The sequence below is a fragment of the Paroedura picta genome, chromosome 3 (assembly GCF_049243985.1).
Source record: "Paroedura picta isolate Pp20150507F chromosome 3, Ppicta_v3.0, whole genome shotgun sequence".
NCBI lineage: Eukaryota > Metazoa > Chordata > Lepidosauria > Squamata > Gekkonidae > Paroedura > Paroedura picta.
Genome location: NC_135371.1, coordinates 131,615,576 through 131,639,996, shown reverse-complemented (window position 1 = coordinate 131,639,996; position 24,421 = coordinate 131,615,576). Strand labels below are relative to the sequence as shown.

At 47.5% G+C, this 24,421-nt stretch overlaps 1 protein-coding gene across 1 annotated transcript in view; it reads right to left on the bottom strand.

Annotated features, from left to right (window-relative positions):
- Positions 1-770: 770 nt before the first annotated feature.
- The window catches only part of HID1 (HID1 domain containing), a 68,415-nt gene continuing 44,764 nt past the window's right edge, over positions 771-24,421 (bottom strand). Inside the window, exons 12-19 of the mRNA XM_077327874.1 lie at positions 23,750-23,828; positions 19,975-20,139; positions 18,420-18,647; positions 16,605-16,738; positions 15,538-15,618; positions 14,115-14,206; positions 10,041-10,199; positions 771-2,728 (exon numbers count right to left, since the gene is read on the bottom strand). Coding sequence (XP_077183989.1) covers positions 2,665-2,728; positions 10,041-10,199; positions 14,115-14,206; positions 15,538-15,618; positions 16,605-16,738; positions 18,420-18,647; positions 19,975-20,139; positions 23,750-23,828 — 1,002 coding nt within the window. The 3' untranslated portion in view covers positions 771-2,664. The remainder of the gene's footprint in view (positions 2,729-10,040; positions 10,200-14,114; positions 14,207-15,537; positions 15,619-16,604; positions 16,739-18,419; positions 18,648-19,974; positions 20,140-23,749; positions 23,829-24,421) is intronic.

The following is a 24,421-nucleotide window of genomic DNA, read 5'->3' as shown; positions in this document are numbered from 1 at the left end:
CCTTCTGCTCACATTCCAATCTGTGTTCCTTTCAACACTATCCAGACAACTTCTCTTCAATCTAGGAAGATAAAAGGTCAAATGAGTCTGGACTTTGTAATCTATACTAATTTCACTGGGTCTTGTGTCAATAGGGACTGTCAGAAGAAATAAGAGCAGGACAAATTGGTACCCTTAAAAGTTAATTATTACCCCATGCTTCCCAGCTTAAATCACAGAAACCCATCAAAGGAACTTACTCTTAGATGGAGAACACAAAAAGGGTTAGAGATCCTGCAGAAAGAGAAGAATGGTCACACAGGGGCAGCAGGCACATTGACCTGGCCCAATTTTATCACAGCCATGGCCAAACACGTTCGCCAGATCAAGTTCTAATCACCCCATTCAATATCTGAACATGGAAGCGTTACAGTTGTCAGCCAGAAAAGTGTTGCGGATTCACATAAAAGTTCTTGCCTTGCATATTACTCCATGGGTGCACTCATTCTGCACATTTTAGCCCTGTGTTGCCCTGTGCTGCATTGAACCCAGCATCTGCACCATTCCATGACTGTGTGAGTGGAGCAGACAGAAAGAACTGTGCAAATCCTTTGTAGCAGACCATTTTTCTCCCAGGTGCTGCTTTGTTTAAAGTGCTGAACCCAGAGTTCCTGTGCAGCCATGCCTTTAATGGAAAGGTACGTGTTACAAAGGATGTCAGGTCATCATAAATCAAACAGTAGCACAAACAAGCTCATAAACCTCTTCTGATACAGACTGAGTAAAGCCAGTTGCAGTGTTTAAGATAATTTTATCTCTATATGTAAAGCAAATAGTTTACAGTGCAAATTTGAACAAAGATCAGACCTGCAACACCAAAGAATGCAAAACTCCCAATAAATTCACAAGGAAAATACAGTCACAAAACAAAAAGATGTGACATCACAAAGTGTGTGTGCATTTTTGAGGGAATGGGGAGAACTGAGAGACCCGTGTCTGACAGGGCAAACCTTCCCACCTGCTCCAAGGTACAAAAGTAGTATAATCAGGCAGCCCCCTTACTAGAGCAATCACATTTGGAACGGAAAATACTCAAGGAGATTACTGACGTCTGTTGGTGGGGAAAATGGTTAAATAAATCGGGGGAGAAGTTGGATTGAGATAATTCCATTAGTTACAGAGACAAGTGGGACAGAAAAAGACTCTCCACCTATTCTTTGACTTTAAAGTATCTAGAATAAGTTTCAGATAATATCTGGAATTTGCCTACTTTGCTCAAACATTGAATAGCCTTAGGTCCCAAATATTCTATTATTGAACTAATTAACTCAACTGGCAAACCTACTATTGTTTTTCAGTAACCCACAAGGGAGAGGTGGCAAACCTTTAGCGTAAGTTCTTGAAGTCTGAGGATGGCAGCCTCTATATGCAATGAGCACAGCTATATACAGCTATGTTTATGCACCGCAGCCCTTCTGCAGCAAGCAGGAACCAAGTCTATTCTGTTGCCCCAGGTTAGCCCAGGGATATATTTGCTGACATCATGAGAACCGGGTAGCTTAGTCTCATGCTCCAGGACATGGCATTCTAAGGATTAGTCCAAAGCAATCCCTCACAAAATCTGCTAGACAGAAATTCCTAACTTTTTAACCTTGTTATCTATTACAGTCTAGCTTAGCCAGCCACGACTAGGAGCGACTTGAGGCAGCTCTGTCCATAATTCAACTCTGCTCCAGTTACCATGTTGCCAGTCTTTTCATATTCAATGCAACAGAAATATTCCCTCTGAACTCCCGAAACATAGCACCTGTCTAGTTCTCCCTACCATTTTGAGATGTTCCATAGCAGGCCACCTAGAACAATTCTGCAACAATGCTTTCCCAAGTGACCCTGAACTATGGGAAGCTGGAAGGCCGAAGAGAAAATAAATTTGTTCCACCCCAGAGCGAGGTTGAATTTGTTTTATGCTGCTCCATGAAGCAGGTCTTCCTATCCAGGTTTGCATTAGGCAAAGATTAAATCTTCAACAGAATAGTCTCTAAAACAAAAATAAAGGGGGGGAGATAAGAATTAAGATGCTGAATTACAGCATAACATATAAAGTAGTTAAGTGCATTTAAAAATCAAAGAAGAGATAACTGAACCCCAAAGAACCTGAAGAGATTTAAGTAACTAGAATCCCATAGTCATCTAAGTAAGTAAACGAACCTACTGCCCGACTCTGGCTAGGTACAGTGCCTGGAACATGAAAGGGTTGGGCTACATTCTTTGGGAAAAAACCACAGAACTACCTGAAGTAGCACTTCCTTCACTGGTCCAGTTTTAAACTCTTTACATTCATCTTTTCTTTTCAATGTTGAGTCTGAATCTGACTAGACAGTGAGACAACTGCTTCCTAGATTATCTAGTCAGGTTCATAATTACATCAGACACACAAGCATGAAAGATTGTTACAACCACCATCAAATCTGCCTGCCCTGGTGCATCCTTCTGTTAACATTTCTTGAGAAGCTGGAAGCAGGTTGTTAAGGTGGGTCTCTTAACTTTAAAGTGGCAGATATGTAAAGGGAAGCATTGTCCTTTGCTTCATTCAGCAGGCAGTGAAATGGAGGAATAGCTGTGATGTAAAAGCGCACAGCAGGATCCTTGTTTAACAGCGGCAAGTTCGCGCTCTGTTTCCATTCTTCAGACACGCTGAATTTCAAACAGCTTTACATCAGTCTCATACCAGATGGGAGGATCCACATTTCTGAAAACAAGCACACATGTTCAACACAACCTGATCTCTTGATCTAGGACAACTGCAACATCCTAAGTACTTTTTAACTTTGCAAAGAAGAAAGAATAACAGGCCCAAGCAGACTAAGGGTGAAAACACATGTAACACTCAGTCACATGTTGCCCCATGCACATTTTTTTCCTGTCACATGTTGCAACACCTTTTCCTTCGGCTTCCTTTTTATTAAGAAGAAGAAGAGTTGGTTCTTATATGCCGCTTTTCCCTCCCTGAAGGAGGCTCAAAGCGGCTTACAGTGTCGTGGTTCGGTCCTTGGTGGCTTGGGAACCGGACCGAACCCCGCCATCAGAGGCGCCCGCGATCACGGAGGTAGGGCATGGTGATCATAGGCAAGCCGGCAGCTGGGCGCCCCACCCGATCGTTGAGGTGGCAATGGCCGCTAAAGAACCTCAATGTCCCCCTCCACCTTTTGACAAGGGCCCGGAGATGGCCCTTTGTTCCAGGAAAATGGGCCATCAGGAACCCCGGAAAACCTCGCATATGTGCATGAGTCATGATTGTATCAGCATGTTCCCTCCGCAAGTACTGGGTGGGGCAATACAGCCTAAGGAGGTGGGTTTTGTATAAAAGGGAGCTTCCACCTGGAGTTCGGTGGAAGCTCTTACTCCATACCAGCGGACTCCACGTTGCTGAAATAAAGCCTGTTCCTGTTGTATCGTTCACCAGGCCTGGCGTGACGTTTTCTTCAAAAGGGGCACCCTGTTTTTTCAGTTAGCAAGCGGGTCCCCGACATCGTAAGAGCTTCCCACCGAACTCCAGGGTCGGCATCGCATCCGAGCGCTTATCGGGACGGATCCAGAGATGGCGTTTTCAAGCAACGGGGCGGTCTCGACCCCCACGAACCCCGGGAACATGAGTTTAATGTCCCCGGGAGATTTCCTCCGAAAATCGGGGGGCCAGGAGCAGCTGTCCGGGACCCCGAGACCCTCGGCAGCGGCGGCCAAGGGAAGGCGCCGGGCCATGGGGTTCCCAAGCACGGCGGGGAGCGCGCCGAGGTCTGGGGGGTTGGCCCCAACCTGGGACACCCAGCTGAGGCAGGCGCTTCGCCCGGTAGGACCTGAGGAATCCCTAGAGGACCTGCGGCGGGCCATGGCGGACTTGGCCAGGCGCTTGCAGGCAGCTGAAGCCCGTGAGCAAGCTCGGGCCGGGCCCGGAGGGACTGGTAATACAACGGCGGAGGGGATCGCGTCGAGTGAGGACGTCTCCAGCGACGAGGACGAGCCCGGCACGGGTGAGCGGGCCCCGGACCCCGACCTGGAGCAGTTTTCAGTCCCGAGTAGGCGAGACGGCCAGCGGAGAGGCGAGACAGCAGAGGATCTCGGGGGAGCGGGTGAGCCGACGGGGCGGCGAGAGCCGGACCAACGCAGGAGCGACGTGCAAGGCAGGGAGCGGCACGGCGTCGTTGGGCAAGTTGGTAGCCGGTGGAGCGGAGCAGGACGAGACGGCGGACGCCGAGAATCCCGGATCCGGAGGGGGTCGGACTACTCTCCAAAACGTTCCCCCCCAGAGCTTAAGGCGCGTTTCGACGGGACGCCGGACGACCTCCCGCAGTTCCTCCTCCACGCGCTGACGCATGCCCGGAGGTATGGAGACCGGTATGAGGACTCCGAGGACTTGGTCTGGGGGGTGGCCTCGTGTCTCCAGGGCAAGGCGGGTCAGTGGTACCTAGGGTTGGCCGAGCGCGGCGACCCGGCAACTCGGGACCTGCAGGACTTCGTGGTCGCGCTCCGCCGACGATTCCAGGACCCCCAGGCTGAGGACAAGGCAAAGAGTCGGATCAAGGGACTTCGACAGGGTACTAGGGGGGTTATGGACTATATAGACATTTTCCGGAGGGAAGCAGGCAAGGTGTTCTCCTGGAACGAGGAGACCCAAATCGAGTACTTCCGGGAGGGCCTTAACCCGAAGCTCAGGGAATGGGCCGTGATCAAGGGGACGGAAGAAGATCTGTCTACACTGGAGGGGTGGTGTTTTGTGGTCGCCAAGCTGGAAGCCAGCCTGGGTTGGGCCGCCGCACCCCCCCGGGAGGCCAAAGGCGGGTCAGCCGAGGCGCCGAGACCGGGCCCCGACAACTCTCGCCCCAAACGACCCTCGAACCCCGAGCGGGAAAGGAGACGCCGGGAAGGTCTGTGCCTGAAATGCGGGGGGTCAGGACATTTCGCAGCAGCGTGCCAACGGCAAGGGGGGGAGGACCGCGGGCTCTCCCAGGGGGGAGGTGCGACACGCCCCCAGCAGGCACGCCGGGCGGAGGACCTCCGCAACGAACCGGGAAGCGCCCAGGCGACGGGAAACGGCCAGGACCTGCTGTAGACGGCGCCGGGCAGCAGGTCCCGCGGTGCGAGGGAAAACCCCTACAGCATGAGGCGCGACCTCCGAACGTGGTAATTTTAGAGCTCCGGAACCCGGAGAACGGACTAAGTTGGGTGGGGGAGGCTCTTTTGGACTCTGGATGCGACCACAGCATGGTCCACCCCCAGATAGCCCGGGCTTTGGGGCTACCGAAGCGCATTCGGAAGGTTCCCCTGGTTTTCGTCCAGATGGACGGCAGCCCGATTCAGGGGGGACCTTTCGGGGAGGAGGTGGGTCCTATCGCCATCCACATAGGGGACCACCAAGAGCTGCGGTGGCTGATCCAGGTCCCCGTAGCGGGATATCGGGCGGTGTTGGGCCTGGATTGGCTGAAGGAACACAACCCCGTGGTGGACTGGCGGGCGGGGACCCTGAAGTTCGACTTGACGGTGGGTGCACGGCATCGGGTCCCCCACGAGAATTCCAGCCACAAGAGGACGGCGGCGCGTCCCAGGGGAGCGGCGGCGGCGCAGCAGGAGATACCAGAGCCCGAGGTCCCGCCAGAGTACCGAGACCTCGCAGCCGTTTTCAGCGAGCGGGAAGCGGACGAGCTACCCCCACACCGCCGCACGGACTGCGCTATCAACATCCCAGAGGGGGCGGTACTACCCAAAGGGCGCATCTACAAGATGAGTGAGGGTGAGCTCAAGGACCTCCGGGAGTTTTTGGGTAAAAATCTGGCCCGAGGTTTCATCCGGCCCGCTTCCAGTCCCATGGGAGCTCCAGTCTTGTTCGTCCGGAAAAAGGATGGGTCCCGACGGCTGTGCCAGGACTACCGGGGCCTCAACGCCATCGCAGCGGGGAACGCTTACCCCCTCCCGCTGATCCCGGATTTGCTGGCCCGGCTGGGCAAAGGGACTCTGTTCACTAAGCTGGACCTAAGGGAGGCGTACTACCGGGTACGCATCCGGGAGGGGGATGAGTGGAAAACAGCGTTTAACTGTCAATTGGGACAATTCGAATTTAAAGTGATGCCGTTCGGTTTAAGCGGGGCACCTGGGGTTTTCATGAGTCTAATTAATGAGGTGTTGCAGGACCTTCTGTTTCAGGGGGTGGTTGTTTATTTGGATGACGTCCTGATCTACAGCCAAGATCCCCAAGAGCACGTGACCCTGGTGAGGGAGGTGTTAAAGCGCCTGCTGGCAAACCACCTATACGTGAAGCTGGCTAAGTGCGAATTCCACCGTCCCTCCCTGGACTATTTGGGCTACCGCATCTCAGCCCAGGGCATAGCTATGGACCCCGAGAAGGTGCAGGCGGTGCTGGCCTGGGAAAGGCCCCGCACCCGGAAACAGCTACAAAGCTTCCTGGGGTTTGCTAACTTTTTTAGAGGCTTCATCCCCAGATACTCCTCCGTAGTGGCTCCCCTCACGGACTTGCTAGGTACCAAGGGGAGAGGTCCTCGCGCCACGCGGCCCAGCGCAGCGCTCGGCTGGAATGAGAAATCGGAGGCAGCGTTCCTGGCCCTCAAGCAAGCTTTCGCGTCTGAGCCCACGCTACTGCACGTCGACCCAACCCAGCCGATGGTGGTACAAGTCGACGCCAGCGACGCAGCAGCCGGGGCGGTTCTCCTGCAGCGAGACAAGGCGGGACAGCTGAGGCCGGCGGCCTACCTCTCACGAAAATTCGCCGAAACGGAGCGGAACTGGTCTACCTGGGAGAAGGAGGCGTTTGCGATTAAGTTCGCCCTCACCGAATGGCGGCATTGGCTGGAGGAAACAGAGGAGCCGTTCGAGGTCTGGACAGATCACAAGAATCTGGAGGCGCTCCGGCAACCGCGATCCCTGAACGCCAAGCAGATGAGGTGGGCGGAGTTCTTTTCGCGGTACAATTTCAAGCTTGGTCACATCCCCGGCAAAGAGAATTTCCTCGCGGACGCCCTCTCCCGTCTGCCGCATTATGGGGAGGGGTACGCTCCCTGCACCAGGTCCGTGTTTGGTGAGGAGCAGCTGGGACGGGGGGTCGTCACTAGGCGTCGGGCCAGGGAGGAATGGGAGCCCGACCCGGCGACCGCCCCGCTCCGAGACCGCCTAGTGGCAGCCTACGGGACAGACGAGGAGCTGGCTGAGCTCCGGGACTCTTTGATTTTGGACTCCGGTCTCTGGCGGAGGGGGGAGGCTGTCTACGTCCCGGAAGGGCTACGACGGGAAGCCCTCAGCCTCTGCCACGATGCTAAGACCGCCGGGCACTTCGGTTTCGTAAAATCCTGGAAGTTGGCCCGGCGGCGGTTTTGGTGGCCCAGTCTGCGGCGGGACACAAAAGCTTACGTCAGTGGTTGTCCTGTCTGCCTGACCTGCAAGCCGGGGGTTGGCAAGCCGAAAGGTCTGCTGCACCCGCTCGAGGTCCCGACCCGGCCGTGGTCAGTGATCTCCATGGACTTTATAACAGACTTGCCTCCCAGCAAGGGGAAAACGGTGATCTGGGTGGTGGTAGATCTATTTTCCAAACAGGCCCATTTCATTCCTTGCGCCAGTGTCCCCAGTGCTTCACAGTTGGCTCGGATGTTCCTGGATCACGTGTTCCGACTGCACGGGCTGCCGGACAAGGTGATTTCCGATCGGGGCTCACAATTCGTGTCCCGGTTCTGGCAAGCTTTCCTGCGCCTGTTAGACATCGAGCAAGGGCTGAGCTCCGCTTACCACCCCCAGACGGACGGGCAGACCGAGCGGGTTAATCAAGTACTGGAGCAGTACTTGCGGTGTTTCGGTTCCTATCATCAAGACACCTGGGTGCCCCTGCTCCCCCTGGCCGAGTTCGCGTACAACAACGCAGACCACAGCAGCACGGAGATGTCGCCTTTTGCCGTCGTCTACGGGACAGACCTGAGACACTTCCCGGAGCTTGGAGAGGTCCCCGCCCGGGAATCGGCCGACCTTCGCGAGTGGGGGAAGCGTGCCGGGAGCTGCTGGAAGTCGCTGCAGGAGCAGCTCCACAAAGTCAAGGCAGCGCAGAAAGAGGACGCCGACCGGAAGAGACGACCAGCTGAGGAGATCCGACCGGGGGATCGAGTTTACCTTTCCACCCGGAACCTACGGTTGAATTTGCCCAGCAAGAAGCTAGGCCCTCGGTTTTTGGGGCCTTTCGAGGTCTTGGCCCCGATCAACGAAGTGTCGGTCAAGCTCAAGCTCCCCAAGAACCTCCGGCACATCCATCCCGTCTTTCACGTGAGCCTTCTAAAAAAAACTCCGGACGGTGACGTTTGGCACCCCGTGTTTTCCCCGCCAGCGCCCGAGGTCCTGCCGGGGGGGGAGCACCACGAGGTGGCGGATATCCTGGACTCTAGACTCCACAGGGGGAAGTTGCAGTACCTCGTGGAATGGAAGGACTTCGCTTTGGGGGACCGGGAATGGGTCTGGGCAGCGGACGTCCTTGCGCCCCGACTCACTGAACGTTTCCACAAGCGGTATCCTGGCCGTCCCGGGGGGTTGGAGAATGGACCTTTGGGGGGGCAGAATGTCGTGGTTCGGTCCTTGGTGGCTTGGGAACCGGACCGAACCCCGCCATCAGAGGCGCCCGCGATCACGGAGGTAGGGCATGGTGATCATAGGCAAGCCGGCAGCTGGGCGCCCCACCCGATCGTTGAGGTGGCAATGGCCGCTAAAGAACCTCAATGTCCCCCTCCACCTTTTGACAAGGGCCCGGAGATGGCCCTTTGTTCCAGGAAAATGGGCCATCAGGAACCCCGGAAAACCTCGCATATGTGCATGAGTCATGATTGTATCAGCATGTTCCCTCCGCAAGTACTGGGTGGGGCAATACAGCCTAAGGAGGTGGGTTTTGTATAAAAGGGAGCTTCCACCTGGAGTTCGGTGGAAGCTCTTACTCCATACCAGCGGACTCCACGTTGCTGAAATAAAGCCTGTTCCTGTTGTATCGTTCACCAGGCCTGGCGTGACGTTTTCTTCAAAAGGGGCACCCTGTTTTTTCAGTTAGCAAGCGGGTCCCCGACATACAGTCACCTTCCCATTCCTCTCCCCACAACAGACACCCTGTGGGGTGGGTGAAGCTGAGAGAGCGCTGATATCACTGCTCAGTCAGAACAGCTTTATCAGTGCCGTGGCGAGCCCAAGGTCACCCAGCTGGTTGCATGTGGGGGAGTGCAGAATTGAACCCAGCATGCCAGATTAGAAGTCCGCACTCCTAACCACTACACCAAACTGGCTCTCTTAAGGTCTACCTTAAAATGTACCTTTAAATCTATCAATTCTCATGTTGTTTTCAGTGGATCTATTAAATTGCCTTATTTCAGTCACCTTCCCATTCAGTCACCTTCCCATTCCTCTCCCCACAACAGACACCCTGTGGGGTGGGTGAGGCTGAGAGAGCGCTGATATCACTGCTCAGTCAGAACAGCTTTATCAGTGCCGTGGCGAGCCCAAGGTCACCCAGCTGGTTGCATGTGGGGGAGTGCAGAATTGAACCCAGCATGCCAGATTAGAAGTCCGCACTCCTAACCACTACACCAAACTGGCTCTCTTAAGGTCTACCTTAAAATGTACCTTTAAATCTATCAATTCTCATGTTGTTTTCAGTGGATCTATTAAATTGCCTTATTTCTAGGGTAATTCAATTTCAGCCACAAGTGTTTGTTACCAAGAAGGTTTGGCCACTCTGCAAGATATGGCAGGAATTGTTTACTTGAAAATTAAATGGCATTTAGGTCACCAGAATCTTACATGGCTATAATAAAAGCAGTATGAGAAGCACTGATGGCATGACACACAAATGTTATGCTAATTATACATATAAAATAGAATACTAGCTGTGTCACTCAAGTCCATGATATGAAGAGGGCTTTGGTCTAAGCCATTTAACCTAAAACTAGGTAGACTTCAGATCACTCCCACCCAAGGAATTTATCAGACATACTATTAGCAAAAAAGAAATGTAGCTGGGTTGTAGCCAACCTACTTACCTCAAATATATAACTCCCCACATGTAGGTGCGGAACCACATAGCAGTACTAGAGTTCGCCTGATATTTGCGAATCAGGATCGGATGGGGGACAGGGAGTAATCCCACTAGCGTGCCGTGCTGCAAAAACTTCAGAATTTCCGACTCATCTGTGAGGCCCCTGCAGGCAAAAATAATACAGTAACCAGTACCATAAACTGTTTGTCACAGTGAAGAGAATGAAACACTGGAACTTACCTAAAGGTTTCTTCTCTTTAACGGAGTAAAGTCATCCAAACTGGTTGGGTCATGCCTCTTTTTGCTCCTGGCAGGGCTCTGTAAATGTGTGTAGACTGCATTGACTATAAGTGAGGCTGACCCTTCAATCTTAGTTGAGGGGGGGGTGCATGGTGTGTGGATGACTTTGTCTCACTGAAGAGAAGAAACCTTCAGGTAAGTTCCCATGTTTTGTTCTCCTTCAGTGAGGGAAGCCATCCAAAGCTGGTTATATGCCCAAGCTACAACTTGGGTGGGATCCTCATTTTTATTTTTAGTCTGTTCCACAACTGTGTTACACACCTTTCTACCAGATGAAGTTTCCACAGATTTTAGCTGGTTCTGCACAGATATAAAAGGTGGACCAAGTTGCAGCTCTGCAAATGGCTTCCACTAGATCCCTGGTGGAAAAGGCCACTGATGTTGCTGCAGATCTGGTGGCATCAGCTGTAACTTCCTTTGGAGGTGCCAAGCCTTTCACTTCGTATGCCTTTCGCATATGCCTACCATAGATTTTCGCTGGTCTCATACAAGTATAAAAGGCGGAACATGTTACAGCTCTACAGATTTCTTCCACTAGAACACCAGTGGAAAAGGCTGCTGATGTTGCTGCAGATCTGGTAGAGTAGGTGGCAACATCCTTTGTAGGTCCCAAGCCTTGCACTTCATATGCCTTTCAGATATATCTTCAGACCTTTTCACCTAAAGGCTGTGAGACACAGACAGCAAATCCTTTGTCCTAATCTGAATCCCTTAAGTATCAAGGGGTCCATGTCCGCCTCCTGAAGAAGGGTATCAGCGAACTATAATGGCCCTAGAAAAATTTGAGAGCATGGCAAGGGCTCAGATTGTCAGAGAGCCTGGTGCATAGGATTCCCTAAGGCAGCCTTTCTCAACTTTTTTACTGCTGAGAAACCCCTGAAACATTCTTCAGGTTTCGAGAACCCCCAAAAGTGGTGCAATCATGCAAAATATGGTTGGGAAGCATTACTGTGTACATGCCCACCTGAAGCCCTTCCCCCTCCAGGCCCATCATTGGCCATTTTGGGAGAGGGGGGGGGAAGGTTGGCATGACCATATATGGTCATATCACCAGATAAGTGTTTTGAAAATATATTAAAAATTAATGAACTCTCACCCATTTGGGAAACCCTGCCCTAATGCCATGTTATTGCTGTTATCCACTAAATCATTAAACAGATTGGCCACATCCTTAGGCAAAACTGCTTCAAAATGTAAGACTACTACCAAGGTATCTATCAGAGGGACCTGAGGTCTAAAATGTTGCCTGCTGAAAAGGTGAAGACCTTTTTTCCTATGTCTGCAAGAAACTACATTGACTGGAACTGCCCATTCTGCCTTTAGCAGGTAATCAAATAATGCAGGGAATGGACAAACTTTTGGGGGGCCCTTTTTAGATGGTCTCTTAAAACCTCTAGTATCTAAATTGGTTGAAGCTGATGATCTAGGTTTTTTCTGGTGTATCCAACTAGTAGCTGATGGTTTTTCTGTTGCATCCAACTCACAGTTAGGAGAAGAAAAAGACGCCTTTTTTAATCTCTGGAAATGTTCCAGGTGGAAAGGCCTAGAAGAATATTCTGACCATTCCCCTTCCTCTTTATCAGAGGTTGTTCCCATATATTCTATGGCTGAAAGGACCTCCCCCACCCCAAACCCAAGCCTGACAAGGGTGGAGAGATAGAAAAGAAACACCTCTGTTGACTAGCTCTCAAAAGCTCCTGTTGTCACCAGTGCCAGCATCCTTATGGGCTAGATCAGCCACAGCTATCGCTTAGCCAAGTACTCCTAGCCACAAAAGGCCAGCATGATTCCTGTTTCATACGCACAGGGATGGAGAAGGGTCGGGCCAGACTAAAGGCCTGCATCCTCCAATCTGCAGAGGGAAGGCAGAAAAAATGCAAGGGAAACCTGACCAGCCACCCTATTGGCACTTTCTGAACTGCCAAATCCATTGGGAAGGGCCTTCAAAGGCTGGAGGAAGGGGAAACTGCTCTGCTCTGTTGCCCCCGCTTGGATTGGCCACTTCTTCACACCAGAGGCTCTTATCCCACAGCCCCTATGTATCTTGGGTGAGGGATGTCACCTTCAGTACCAATTCTCTCGCCCCCTATAGGTCTGGAAGCCTCCAAATGGATATGCAATCTCCGCATGGTTGTTGGACTAAACAGAGCTCTGCTGGGATATTCCAGCACAATAAAGAGGCGAGCTGCAGAATGACTGAAAGGCCCAGGTCTGCCAGCACTAATAATGGCCCATATCACTGTAGATGCATCCACTGTTAAACAGATTCTGATGCCAGAGCCTTCAAGCAGGAGAGGTCTGTTTCAGCTGTCTCCCCATTCTTTCGAAGGGCAGCAATGGAGCCTTTCCTCAAGGCCTTTTTGCCTTCCATATCAACAAAGTAAAAGATTCCAAATAGGGGCCTAGGCTCAAACTCAGTAGATCTTAATGGTCTCCTTTTTTCTTTTTAAGACCGGGGATGAAACCTTTCTTCAAGCTTTTCCATCTACCATGCTAATAAAACAAGAGTCTCCAAGAAAGTAGCACCAGGTTCAAGCATTCTGCTCAAGTGGCAGGGCTATCAAAACTGGAGAGTCAGCCTCGTTCTGAGCTGATACAGCCTACAGAAATTTGCATAGCCTGTCCCAGACTGAGAGGCAGCATCACCAACCAGTCTGGATGACTTCCCGCACTGAAGGAGAACTTTGAATCCAAAGTTACACTCATGGACTAAAAATGCACAAGGATTATATGAAAAAGCATTAATAGTTCTTTAGGGTTTGGGAGTTCTTACAGAATGCACCACCGAACAGCCAGTTCTTTCTTTACAAAACATGGAGCTCCATGAATCTGTGGTCCTGCAGCTCTGTCTAGCAATGGCAGATGTAGGAGTTCAGGACATATGGAGCAGCTCATTCCAGAATGGGTTTGTAATTGAAGGGAAGGGGAAATGAACAGACCTCTTCAAAGGAACCTACACCTACAGGTACTGGTTCCTTTTCCTCATACACGTTATTCCCTAACCATCCAGGAGCTATAGTTCTTAACTAGACACATAATCCAGTTAATGCTATACCTTGTTTCTGGTTATAGTATGCAGACACTGGAAATCAATGGGGGCACAGATTAAATTCCTATTTGCTATCTCCCAAATTCTGGTAATCAGAGTCCTAATGTTCAGGACTATGCTTTTACTGACCAGCATAGCTAATTATTGCCATATCTGATTATATCAGATCTCCAGAAACCCTGTTTGCATTCCTTCATTTGCTGGCAATAGACAGGTTATTATCAGGACATTCACAGCTGAGATCCCCCAAATCTGGAAGATCTCCTCTTAGCTATTAGTCTAGTACTGAGTCTTCTGAATTTGCTGGATCAAGTAAAATATATTCACCAAAAGCATTTTGTTGATCCTCTTTCCCTTTCTTTTTCACTTTTATAATATTTTGTCCAAGCAATATTAACACACTTGGTTTTACCTCTACTTGAGTTTTATCTGTTACTAGATTTTGTTGGTTTATATTTTTACGCCAGTACATTTTTTTTACAATATTTGATTGATTTTATTGTAATTTGAATTTTATTCTAACTGTAAGCCTCTCTATGAGCACCTGGTTGAGGAGTGAGATATGTTTAAATATATAAAATAAACATCTGTGTGACCCCCCTTAACAAACTATACTCCTGTGCCATCTCCTGCAAAAATGTGAGAAGATGATACGTGTGTATTGTAATATGGAAATCCTTACTACCTCATACTATAAACAATTCTGTTAAATAAACTCAGGGCATTTACTTGTCAATGCATATCTTCTCTACTTGAGGGACCAGGACCTGTAGCAACCGCATGATTGTCTGTAGGGGCAGCTTTGACTTCCAAGACACCACCTACAAAAGAAGAAAGCAGATGAGATTTGTTGATCTGAATACAACAAAACCCATTAACAAGATGCAGCAGAATAAAAATTCAATTAACTTGATAGCCAGATTTAGTTATCCTGAACAGTAACATAGGTCACAAGTTATTAGGAATTGCAGGAGTTATAGTTTCGCCCAAAAGGCTTCTTGCACCCCAACATGAAAATTAGGGTACTGAAAGCATGACCCATATTGCCAATGCCATCTGACTAAGGTTTTCACCTGCCAAAGGGCTCATTGTGCATTCAGGGACTGGTGTTATTGCTACAAGCACAAGCCCTGGTTCTCAGGTTCATGAACTCTCTCCCATCTCCTTTCCTCATAGATGGCTTGGGAACTGAATGTTTACATTGCAAGAAACAATGGGTGGTCAATTATATCTCACTTCGGTTTGTTTGTTGTCTATAAACTAAAACCAAACTATGGTTTAATACTGGTTTGGGATCCTGATTTGCAGAAAAGCAATATATCATAGCTTGTGGTTTGGATACAACGATAAATTATAATTTCACCAGAACAAGAAAGTCCTCCATTTCTGAGGCACTGTAAAAGGAGCAGATTGGAGGGGATGGGGGGAGACTAAGTGTGCAAGCTTGAGGATTTTCAAATCTTGTTCCCATAATGTTAAACCATGTTTTGTCACTGTAGCTCACTGGGGATCTTTGCATCCTATCTTAAATGGCGGAGCAAAATTTCCAAACAGAATCAAGATTCTTCTGAACTTCCTAAACTTCTGAAAAATCATCATGTTTAAATTGTTGGAGAACCAGCACGACCTATTTATCCCACACATGCAGGAAAAGGAGAGCCACAGGAAAGCTTCTTCCTGTTGTCACCCTATTATTATATACATATATGGAGGACTACCCACTTCTAAGGAGGCAGAAAATCATGGAGACTTTCATAGATCTAGGCTCTTTGAAGTCCTCATTTTTATACAGCCTATTGATTTAACTTGAGTATAAATGAAGCCATTTCAGGCCAGTTACAATTAAAGCAACAACGATAAAACAAAGTACTTTGTACCTTGGTGCTTTTTCATAAAAGAAAAATGGCCAGTCCCCATGATGTAATGGGGAACAATGTGTGTCAGCTTCAAAATGGAACAGTTTGAAGAGACAGGCACACAGAAAACAGCAGGCAGCTAGCACATACCATACCACTGCCTCCTTCATGGTCTCACAAGGAAAGGACAGCAATACACTTTGCACACCATGTATGATTAATAATGATTAACTTAAGTATTCTGCATTAAAATTATGCCTCAATAATAGAAACAGTAGTCCCCCGGCTTCTCTCACCCATTCAGGAGTTGGATTCCACTGCCCAATTGAGGATGCACTGGACAAGCGCCGTCGATCACGCTTGGGATGTAATGATTCCTAAAAAGAGGACACAAACAGCACTGAACCTCTCCTTTGCTCTCTAACTTTAGGTCAAACAGTATTGATATGAGGGTCAAATGGGAAGATTAATCAAGAAGACAATGAGCAGGATATGTATTCAGCACTAAAAAAGGAGAAAAAATATATTGGAAATTTTATTTTTGCAGTGCAATGACTTCAAAAGTTATTTTCATTACTGATTCAAGGTTCCCATATCTGAGATCTCCTAATTTACTACAGTTATATTCATCAGCTACATAGAACTAAACTTGTGATTACCAGAAGAGTTCGGTCAATAACATTTCCTGCGTGGACTCTTAAGTAGAATGTGCCCTTCACACAAAACATATAAAGACCCAAATGCTTCAACCTGGGTGCCTCACCAACCTCATTCACCTTCAGAAATATTCACATCACTCCCAAGGTCAACAGTGCATTTAATGCTGTTTGTCTGGGAAGCAAAGAAGATATGAGATGTCCCATCTCTGTACCCTGGTGTCTCAAATGTATTTATTGTCCCCATAAAGTGATAATATAATCCTTCATTATTTACAGTTACACTAACTTTATGGTTCCCAGCTCTGAGAATGATACTATGCCTCCAATATAGTTTCTAAAAATATGTGTTTAGGCTCTGCTCCTGCCCTCTTCCATTCCCTGAGTATGATAACTTACCCCACCAATTTGTCAAAGAAAAACATGTGCTCGACTCCTATTCCCACCGATAAGAAGAAAGCTGTTTTTTTTTTTAACTGGCAGAGGATTTTGTCGAATGTAACTCATTACAATTTCTGTGGAATGATGCACCAGACGACTAATAGGTAAAGCCTGATAATTCATTTTGAATTGCCTCACTGTAGATGGCCTTAGGTGTGAAGCACCAAATATAGTACAAGATTACATTCTGATTCATTCTCAGACTGTAGAATATGTGGAGGGGGGGAGGGGGTGAGGAACGACATGACAGCCGCATGCAGCCTTACCCCACTCCAAGATTCTGTATCACTGACAATGCCAGGAGGACTGCCCTCTACTGGAGACTGTGAAGACTCTGGCTCTAGAGAGCACATCGTTCCATCCTCTGACACTTGCGATTTCTCTGTGAGTTTGTCAATGCCTGAATATTGAAAGAAAACGTTAAGAATAGGTTGTGCCAGGGATTCTCAACTAGTGTGCCAGGGCACACTAGGATGCTGCTGGTGCACCTGAGGTGTGCCATGGCATGTTGAGAGTTTTATTTATTTTTTAAAATGTAAACTCCCTTATATATGCAGATCAATCTGCCCTGCCCCCCCCCAAAGTGGCCAATGATGGAGAGGGTGGGAAGTGAAGAGTCCCCAACCATCCAAATCCTTTGCCAGCTGAGGCTCCTGTCATTTTGTCAAACTGTGTTAGTGGTGGTAGCTGGAGCTGAGCAAGGTGAGTACTTACTTAGGGTTGGGGTGGGAGGGTTGGGAGTGTCTTTTGGAAGGGTTGTTTTAACTCTTGAGATGGCAGAGGAGCATTCTATGAGTTCCGGGGTCTTGGAGGTGGAGAGAAGGGCCTTCTGCAAGTTAGCACCTGGCCACAGGCTGGTGTTAGGCCACAGAACATTCCTGGTGAGCTCCAGGCCTTGGATGATGGAGAGAAGGACCTTCTGCAGTCTAGTGCCCATTGCAGCCTAGTACCCATTCTGGTGAGATCCAGGCCCTGGGTGGCAGGGACTCAAAAAAAAGCCAGTCTTTACAGTTAAAACTACTTATACATGGTTTTCACATGGACTGGTGATCCCAGATGTTCTATTCTGTTGTGCCTCATCTGTGCAGAAAACTTGCTAATGAAGCTATGGTTCCATCTGGGTGACATCACTTCCAGGTGACATGGCATGGAGGCATGGCCAGCTGACAGTACTTCCAGTATGCCATAAAGCCTGAAAAAAATTTCAGGTGTGCCTCCACAGTCAAAAGGTTGAAAGAGGCTGGCCTGAGTAATGTTAACAGGGGATCAATAATATAAGTTACACTAAGAAAGAAATTTTTCTGTCCTTGTCTTTATATTGACTACATTTTCAACAGAAGAATTTGTATCCTTCTACCAAAAACGGGATATGAAAATGTGGGCAATTAAGAATTAAGTTTAAACTAGGGGCAAAGCCTGCTGCACCCAAGAATACAACTGGCGCTAAGATGTATGCCTGCATTGTGTCCTCCCTGGGTGCTGGTCCTCCTCCCCCTACTACCTGCTTGGTTAAAGAGAGGAAGGAAGGAAGGAAGGAAGGGAGGGAGGGAGGGAGGGAGGGAGGGAGGGAGGGAGGGAGGGAGGGAGGAAGGAAGGGAGGGAGGAAGGAAGGAAGGAAGGAAGGAAGGAAGGAAGGAAGGAAGGAAGGAAGGAAGGAAGGAAGGAAGGAAGGAAGGAAGGAAGGAAGGAAGGAAGGAAGGAAGGAAGGAAGGAAGGAAGGAAGGAAGGAAGGAAGGAAGGAAGGAAGGAAAACAATGCTGGTGGGATTTAACCATTTCAGACTATGTAATTTAGAATTTTGCAAGAATGTGGGTCCTCTCAGACTATATAATGGTAACAAGGGATGGGTGAAAGACACACATCTGCACTGTGCTCTAACAGAATTACTCATAACAAAAATTTTGAACAAAAATAAAAAAAACACAGAATTATCTTAGTTTGTGCATAAGTATATATCCTGATAAAAGTAAGCCAGCTAGATGATTTCATACAGTCAAGATATAAACCAAAGGATGAAGTGACCTTGCAACCAAGTTACTGCATCACTAACAACAAGCATGTACTCAACAGACTGGTCTGACCTGGAGTTGCTACAAGGCTGGCCTTCAGTGTTCCAGGTTCAGCAGGAGCAGCAGGTCGTGACCCTTCCATGGACACCCCATCCTGAGAGTTGGTACGAGATATAGGTTCAGGAGCTTTCTTTTTACGCTGCAAAGCTTTCTGGATCGACTGCAAGTCTGTAGGCAGATTGGCCAGCTGGTGGAACACATTTCGTTTGCGAATAATAGCATAGACCAAATTGGAATTGCCTGGAAAATCACAGCAAGAAGAGCAAGATCAACAACAACAAAAAACAGGTAAACTCTGCCATTTTTACCATACCTCTGGAGGCAGAAAGAAAACTGCAAGTATCCCTAGAGGGGTGACAAGGGGTGTAATGTAACTTCGTATTTATAAGCCCTGCAGTGAAGCAGCATAAACAACATGAAGCTATGCTGAAATATTGGGCATGTGGGGACCAATGTCTTTTCTTGTTTTTTCCCTTTCCCCACTTTTATCCTTTCTTCATTCTCAGTGGAGAAGACTGGCCAACTCCAAACATAGCAAACTCCAGCCCACTAAACTAATGATCAGTTCTTAAGCTCTTATCCCCTTAGAAAGGAATATCTACAAGAGAGAGAGCAGCACAAGAGTCTCTGGTCAAGAGAACCAGCGAACACAGTTAGGCAGAAATATGACTCCAGCTGATTATGAAGTTGGGGGTCTACAGGGCTCCTTGGTTTGAATCACCAAAACTCATTTAACAATAGCAGAAGAGGGGTGGGGAGACTATTGTCTGGTAATAAACATGCAGGAATTGTTTTTTGAGATAATCCTAAATTCAAGATTAGTGATTACTCCATGACAGGTCTTGATTAAATCAGAGTCTGACAGCCTTACTTTCACATAGGCAATGTGGAAACTAAAACACTTTGTATCAAACATTGTTGAAATGATAAAAGACAATAACAAGACAAAGCAACAAGTGTTTATTCCAGTTATTTAACGTGTTTATTTTAGTTATTTAAGAAAAAAAATCTTACACTGGCCATTAACTAGAAGCAGCTTCCTCTTCTAGTAACAAATTTGAAAAGACAGAAACAAACTAAATCCCAGGAGTCCTCAGAATAAGCAGACTCTCAGCTCTAAGAGCTGAATGGAAACCAGGAATAGGAAATATTTTTAAAAGGTCTACACTGTTTCTGCTATGGGTAATTCTCCGTTATGTTCCTAAAGGAACACATCCCCTTTATGCTCAGGCCGTCAGGCAGGGAGCTGGGGGTTCCCTTTGTGGGCGGCCTGATGCGTGTCAGGCCGCTGGGCAGGGAGCAACTGCGAGCCGCACAGAGCGCAGCTCGCAGTTGCTTCCTTGTCAGCAGGGTGGGAATCGGGCAGGCCAATCGGCAGGCGCTTCGCACCTGCCGATTGGCCCGGCCGATGGTCTGTCCGGAGGAAGGGGCCAATCAGGCCCCTTCCTCATCACGGAAAAAGCCCTCCCACCAAGGGCTTAACGAATTATTTAGCCCGCGGCGCCGCGGGCGTGTTAAGGATATGTTATCAAAAAGACAGATTGACCTAAATGCTTTGGCTACTCACCATCAAACTGGTATTGGATAATATTGTTGAAAACCTCCAGCAAGAAGAAAACAAGATGATGGTTCTGGACAGTGGAGAAGAGGAACCATGTAGTGGAAAAGGCTTCCAGTAAGTGCAGCAATTTGTTAGCAGCTACCATAGAAAGAGATTTCAAGTATGGTGATACTGGAGGAAGGGGAGGTAGGAACAGGAAAGGGAAAAAGCAGTTAGGAAGAACCAGATATTATGCGTACAGTCAGAGTACATAGTGTTTTACTGAGTTTCACTCAAATTCCAATCCCAGGAAGCTCAGTCTAATTTGCTCAGTCTAACAGTGATGAAGACATGCAACATGGAAGGGAATGGAACATGGAGATGAATGTAAGCAAATGCAGCCACGCATTTTAGGGTTTGGATACAAATAAGAGTTGGAGATAAAACAAAGGCTTCATAGAAAATATAAATTTGACCCTTTATTAGAGAAAAGTGCTCGTTACATATTGACAGGGGGAAAGCAAACAAAAGTCAAAATATTAAATTTTATAATAAGCAATAGAATTTGTTCATTATGAATTTTCCAGGTTGGTGAAATTAAACTGAATCAGCTTGGCTATTATCAAGAGCTAGGATGGTAGAATACACAAGACCATGGTGCATGAGCAGCAACCTTGAAAGTGTTGTAAAAAGTCAGTCATCAAAGTAAAGGCAAATTGTACAACCTTTAATACAGAGGTACGCCAACACAATTGACATGAACTTGCTGAACACCATAGCTAACCCAAAAGGGGAGAACTGTGGATTGTCAGTGAGTGGAGCCCCAGATATATGCCAAGAGGCAGCTTGCGGTAATGGTTAGGAGCACGGACTTCTAATCTGGGGAGCCCTGTTTGATTCCCTGCTCCCCTACATGCAGCACAGCACTGATAAAGCTGTTCTGACTGAGCAGTAATATCAGGGCTTTCTCAGCCTCACCTATCTCACAAGGTGCCTGCTGAGGAGCAAGGAAAGGGAATTGTAAACCACTTTGAGACTCCTTCTGATAGAGAAAAGCAGCATATAAGAACCAACTCTTCTTTTTCTAAAACTGCTGCTTTCATAAATTACAACATGACAATATGCGCCCTTTAACTGATGACAGCAAACCAGATAACTCTATCTGATAAGAAGAGGATCTGGGACTAAGTGGTCATACAGAACTTGGGAAAACAGAGAAACTTATTTATGTCCTTCAGGTCTTACTTTGTCTTCCATAGAGAACAGAAAATATCTCGAGTAAAACCCAGAGGAAGCCTCAGTTTCAGATACTAACTCAATTGTCCATTTATTAATCAACTGGGAAACTTCAAACTGTAAAACTGGTGAAACAGGATCCAAATATAGGGGAAGTAACTGGTCCATGGGCAAAAACCTTAGAAGATAGGCAATGCCCTGAAGAAACTATAGATAAAACCCAAGAAGCTTTAGTGGTGGCTTCCCATACATCTACAAAGCCAGTTAGTCTGAAGGTAATACAGGGGACAGGCTCAGAGGATGCTAATAGTCATTGTTAAGACTTTCCCCACCAACATTCGCCTCAGGGGAGTATGAGGCCTGTTTGCTCCACAGTTTTCCTGATGCTTCTTGGGAGGCTGAGGTGGACCCCAGTAAGAGTGAAAGAGAAGCTCCTGGTGCTGCTGGGGCTGGAACCCGTAAGACTTTGCTGGTAGTTGCTGGTGTGAGAGATGCCTCAGGAAATACCTTGCCTGAAGCCCTGGGTAGGTGAGTCAGAGTATTCACAGCAAGTTTATTTTTGTGAAATCTATCAAGCACATCATATATCTTGCCACTAAATAGAATTCCACCTCAAAGGGTAAATATTCAACCCTTGCTCTGGTGTCATTAGGTAGGGCAATGGGACAAAATCCCAAGTACCTTGGGAGAACCTCAGCCAAGGTCATAGCAATACTAGCAGTCAGCCACACAATGCAGTGATGATGAGCTGATTTCCTAATAAAGTGCCCTCGGCTTGCACCACCTTGCCCATTTATTGTTTTCATCATGCAAGGCATCAAGATGTTATATAACGTGTTCCCAAAGGAACATCTGAGATTTTACCATAAAGGTGTTGAAAGAGTGAGGGCAGCTGAGGTATACATTTTTTGCCTTAGTCTCACTTTTTCTCCTCCTTATCAAAGGGAGAAGCGTGAGTCACAGAGCAATGCCTGGAGGGAAGAACCTCCATAACAACTGAATTTGCAGTGGGATGAGTGAACATGAATTTGCAGCCTTCCTCTTTCGGGTTTTACAGTTGTGTGGCAGAGTGCGGACACTGAGGCAAGCTTGACCCATCTCCCCCTTAGCAAAGTCAAGCAGGCCTTGAAGCAAATGCCATAAATCGCAAGGAAAATGGATAGAAGACTCTGAGGACCAAATCAAAAGGCTGCAGAGCAGAGCAGATCACATCCAATTCCAGATATTTCACCATGTAGGCATGAAGGTTCTCTGTTGGTGAAGTGGTCCTTGGTTCTCATCTGGAGATAATTCCAACAGGTCATAAGGTCTTACTTCAGAAGCTGGGACAGTACTCTCAGTCAGAACTTTCTTCTTCCTCTTCCAGTAAGACTTACTGTGCAAGAGACTGAGTGGACAAAGACGTTGACAGCAGTAGGGGTCTCTTGGAACTACACTAGAGCCAATGGTGGAGAAGATGATTCAAAATAGGGAGGAAATTGTTCCCCAAATAAGTTGAGCTTCCAGCACATGGGTGACGTAAGTGTGGGGTATGTTCTCTGGGCTGGACCACTCCCCCAGGCATACAGAACCAGAGTTTGTGGATCGGAAGTCTCCAAAGTCTTTCTCCTCTTCTGTGGAACTTGGTGGGCTGGTTTGATAGAAGACAGCTGTATTTCTATGCCTTCATCTTCATCCAAGAACTCAGGCTAGCAGATGAGGATATGCATAAGGTGCCCATGGAGCCAAAGTTTTGATGGTGAGGAGTACTTAGCTGAGGAATCTTTGGACTTTAACTTCCCCTTGGTCTTAGATTTCTTCAAAGCTGATTCCAAAGAACTCCTTGCAACCAGTGTTAACTTTGGAGCCAAGGAAGTGGCTGCTTCAGACAATAACTCTGAAGGTACTGACCCCACTGAGGGAGTTTGGGCCTGGTTCCTCAATCTTCCAAGATTTTGTAAGCAAAAAAAGAGAGAACTGTAGTGTCTTGAATGCAGCTCAAGGGCTGGTATCTTCTTAAACAGGAAATACTTTTATAAAAATATACCTTCAAATAAGGAAAATTGATCTTACAAACCTACTTTAGGTCTTGGATTAATAAGGTCAAATAATGTGCACGAATGGCATCAAGACATGTTCTGCAGACTATTTGCTCATGAGACTCAGGGAGAATGGCAAATAAGCCAAATAAATAAACAAATATGGAACAAATTAATTTCAGAAATTGAATCATCAGCTGCATTTACACTGGCGAAGTTAACTGATGCCATCTGCTGTATAAAAAGCAGAACCGCATTACATCTTCAACCCAACATGAAATTCTTTCAAGGCTTGCTGTACAGATAGGAGCACTCTTTTGAGCATTACTGGGATCTTATAACACTTTCATTCACAGTGCCTACCTCCAAAAGAGTCTCTAAACACTGAGAGTGAAGATTCCCAGGCACATTTGCCCACATAACATGGCCTTACCCTAAAAATATGCTGCTGAGCTTTTAAATGCTAATGGCATTTTGGAATAATGTTGGCTTAACCTAAAATCACAACAGTTAGGTGAGCATCCTCACTAAAAGATCAGGTGGCTTACCATTCACAATGATGGTAAGGAGGCAGTCAAAGAGCGGCTGCAGTCGCTGGTGCCCACTAGTTATGATCTTGTGAAAGACCTAGAGCATAGAACAGAAGTGAAGAAGAGTAAGCACAGTTACAAAGCCTGTTTCTGTGGGGGTGACTGTCAGTGTACATATGCTGTTCTGGCCCCTGCTACTTATCTGTCTCAGCTGGTAATAAGTAAACAAAGAAGGGCATTTACCCTTGCAAGATGCTCTGTCTTGCCTTCAGCTCTTGTAGAGGGTCGCTCTAAGAACATTCCCCTCACACTGAGACAATGTTTTTGTGGGAGTGGAGAAATTTATACAAGAGAGCATATATTGTTCTACTGCCCTGCTTATGTAGACATTCGTAGCAACTTGACTGAACCACTCTTTAAAAAGTTGCCAGAACATCATGATGTAGATGGAGCAAAGAGTCTGCTAAGTGATGAGCCCCCCCAGGTGACAACTCAGCTGGCTAAGTTTTGTGCTGCCGCCATAAAAATCCAATGCTCTAAAGTAGCATAATTTTAAGTTCTATTTTATGATCTGTTTTAAATTGCATTATATTAAATGACCATATTCTTTTGGTCTTTTATGTATTAACTTCATATAACTTGGTCTGAACGACTGTAATAAAGTTTGACGGACAGTGTACATATGCAGTG